Raw genomic sequence first — 2,963 nt, 5'->3', positions numbered from 1 at the left:
GAAGCTCTCAGTAGAGGGCTCCAAATATTTTCTGTCTTGGAGATCACTATATAAACAAAAAAAAAGAAAGAAAAAAGGACAGGATAAGATTACTATTTCATTTTTACAGGGATCTGCCACAGCACATGAGTCCTGTGGCCTTAAAACTTGGTGTAAAGACCATCGGATAATATCCTACAGAATTCTCAGAATGTGATATAGACTTGTCAGTTTTATTTGTAAACATCTTAAACATCAAAACTGCATATAAAAAGGAGGTTCACTTTTCAAGAATCCTACATGGAACAGCTACCCTATGAGTATTTAGCTTAATCATATCTAGGTAAAAAGTGAATACAAAATTAACCCTTTATCGGGCAAGTGACCATATATGATCACTTAAATACATGTATGTATATGAGGTAATTAAGATGTATGCCGGGTGTGTTTGCTCATGGATAACTATGACATAAATTGCATTTATCCATTTGATAGCATTCTTATTGTCACCCTTGTTATTAACGCCAACATGGTGGCTCTTGTATGATTAAGAGGATCTTCAAGAGTCTTGGCTGAATATAGATTTCTGATGCACTCTCTAGCATCCCTTTATTCTCACCAACCATTCTCACTTGTCAGCTGAGGACTAGGACTAATTTTGTGAATCTGGACTTGAGTAAAAATGTAACATTAAATATAACCTTGGGCAATTTATAGTTGTGATTCTTTCTTACCTCAATGGCAGCTAATATTTTTGTTCTTCCTTTACCATTTTATAAGCAAATAATTTCTAAATTTGTCAAAAGTATGCTTGCCCGTTGCATTGAATTTCAGACTTTTATATGAATGCAAATGGTAAAACGCATTACTGTGGCGATACTGTCCACAGAAAGATACTGACATGAAGAAAAGTGAGTTTTAACAGAAAAATGAGATATCTCAAAAATCATGCTGGATTTCATTAAGATTGTCTAAGTCCTGGTAACTACCTTTCTGCATTAAACATTACTTCAATTACATGCTAACATACTTCAACTGTTGATTCATCTCTAAAATCTTGGTGGCAAAGGAGCCCTTGGAATTCTGGAGCTGGTTCAAGAGAGCTCGTCTCTGGCTGGCCTGCTCAGCTTCCTTTCTCTGCGCTTCCTCTACTATCGCCAGCAGCTTCCGTGATTCTTGTGCTATGTAATGGCTGTATTCCTCTCTGGTAGGAGTATGAGGATATTTTAAGTATCAAAATTATGTAACTATAATACCTATAATTCCTTACGGGTAAATCAAATATCAACATAATTTTATAAAACTTACTGTCCTCTTGGAGACATTTCAACTTTACATACTCAAAAATATCTTTGATCATTTCCCGTATATACGACACACAGATCCTTGAAACAACATAAACTTCCTATCTTCATCTTTTATCCCTACTGAGTTCTCGTGCTCACTCACTCTTGTTTCTTTATGATTTTGGCGTCATCTTCCTCTCGACGTCGGAGCTGAGTTTCCTCCAATTCCAGGCTTTTGTTGCGTTGGTCAAAGTACTCTTTCTTCTGCACTTCTGCATTCTTATAGATGTTTTCCAACTGCCTCATGTAATCATTGTACTTATCTTTGCATTTCCTCTGAAAAAATCAAACACAGGTGAATCTTTTTTCCCTGCACAGTAAAATAATACTAATGACAATTGCTCTGATATCATGAATAGGAATAATGTATTATTCTACAATAGCTTTGCAGTTATCTATTTCTGTGGTGATCATAAGCAGTACATAAATTAATAATTTTTTGAGGTAATTCAAATACCATTCTCAAAAGAATATTTATCTATTACTGTATCATGCCTAAGGTGTACAAACTTCTCTGGCATATATAATATCTGAATATGATCTGGCAATATCTTATTCATATTTTAACTTCTTACATAAAAAAAATGGTCCCTAGTTTCTCAAAAAAGTATAACAAAAAACCAAGTAACGAAACAAAACTATGATGCTCTGGTTTTGGACACATAATGAGGAAATAATCATATAGTTAGTGGAGTGATACTTGGTTAGCAAATGCCAATACATGAAGAGGAAGACCAACCAGAAGATGAATAGATCAAAACAATGATAATTAAATAGCAAAGGTGTTAACTAATGCCTTTAGTGCTTCACCAAAGCTAAAAAACCTCCATACACATATATAGCAAGATAGCATATTGACTATTTCCTTATTTGGTGGCAAGCCATCTGGGTAGCCTACATGCTCAATTTTGCAAGAATATACTAGGTGGATATTATGTGTTGTCCTCTTGGTAGAGCTCTGATGGCATGGAAATCATGGTGAGTGCTTGTAGCAATAAGAATTAACCTCACTTCCAACAGATTATTTCATATAGCTAATAATAGTGTGCTTACAGATGACCGCATTTACAGTCTGCCTCATTTTCTAGTTTCATCTTCTAATCTGATATGACATTACGGAGACATGTTGTTCGAATGACTCCAAAATACGTCAGAAAAGACAAACAGAGAGAAGTCACAGGATCTATTTCTTACCTTGACATTCTGTTGAATCTCTTCTTCTAGTTTCATCTCCTCCATTTTCTCTATGAGTTGCCTTGCATACAGGGCCTTTCGGCTGGTGACGAGAGCTTCGCATGTGGCCTCATCGTCTAGCTCCTCCTTTGGGTCTATCCACTGTAGGCTGGGACTGTTATGAAGAAAAGAATAAATAAATACATCTAATATGTAAAAACAAAAAATACAGGACCACTGTTTCACTGTTAAAATCCTCAAATGCTCACAACGTATGGCAGTCTCCAAATAGCAAGTCTATGGAAGAGAACTTAAGAGCGAGAAAGAGAAAGAGAGAATGGGAGAGAGAGAAAGAAGAATAAAGAAGGAAAAAAGGATAAGTTAAGAAAAACATAGTCAAAATCATAAAAAAAGAAGAAAGAAAGAAAGAAAGAAGAGAGTGAGAGACAGGTAAAGAGAGAAAGT

The 2,963-nt window shown here is 35.4% G+C and overlaps 1 protein-coding gene across 2 annotated transcripts in view; it reads right to left on the bottom strand.

Annotated features, from left to right (window-relative positions):
- LOC113804174 (mRNA export factor GLE1) overlaps positions 1 to 2,963 on the bottom strand; it is a 19,141-nt gene that overhangs the window by 14,052 nt on the left and 2,126 nt on the right. Inside the window, exons 3-5 of one of the 2 annotated variants that reach the window (XM_070114576.1) lie at positions 2,520 to 2,673; positions 1,429 to 1,601; positions 1,010 to 1,183 (exon numbers count right to left, since the gene is read on the bottom strand). In XM_070114576.1, coding sequence (XP_069970677.1) covers positions 1,010 to 1,183; positions 1,429 to 1,601; positions 2,520 to 2,673 — 501 coding nt within the window. The remainder of the gene's footprint in view (positions 1 to 1,009; positions 1,184 to 1,428; positions 1,602 to 2,519; positions 2,674 to 2,963) is intronic. The other variant, XM_070114569.1, reaches the window with a different exon arrangement.

Source organism: Penaeus vannamei, chromosome 3 (assembly GCF_042767895.1).
Source record: "Penaeus vannamei isolate JL-2024 chromosome 3, ASM4276789v1, whole genome shotgun sequence".
In the NCBI taxonomy this organism is placed as follows: domain Eukaryota; kingdom Metazoa; phylum Arthropoda; class Malacostraca; order Decapoda; family Penaeidae; genus Penaeus; species Penaeus vannamei.
This window is presented reverse-complemented; position numbering and strand designations above follow the sequence as displayed.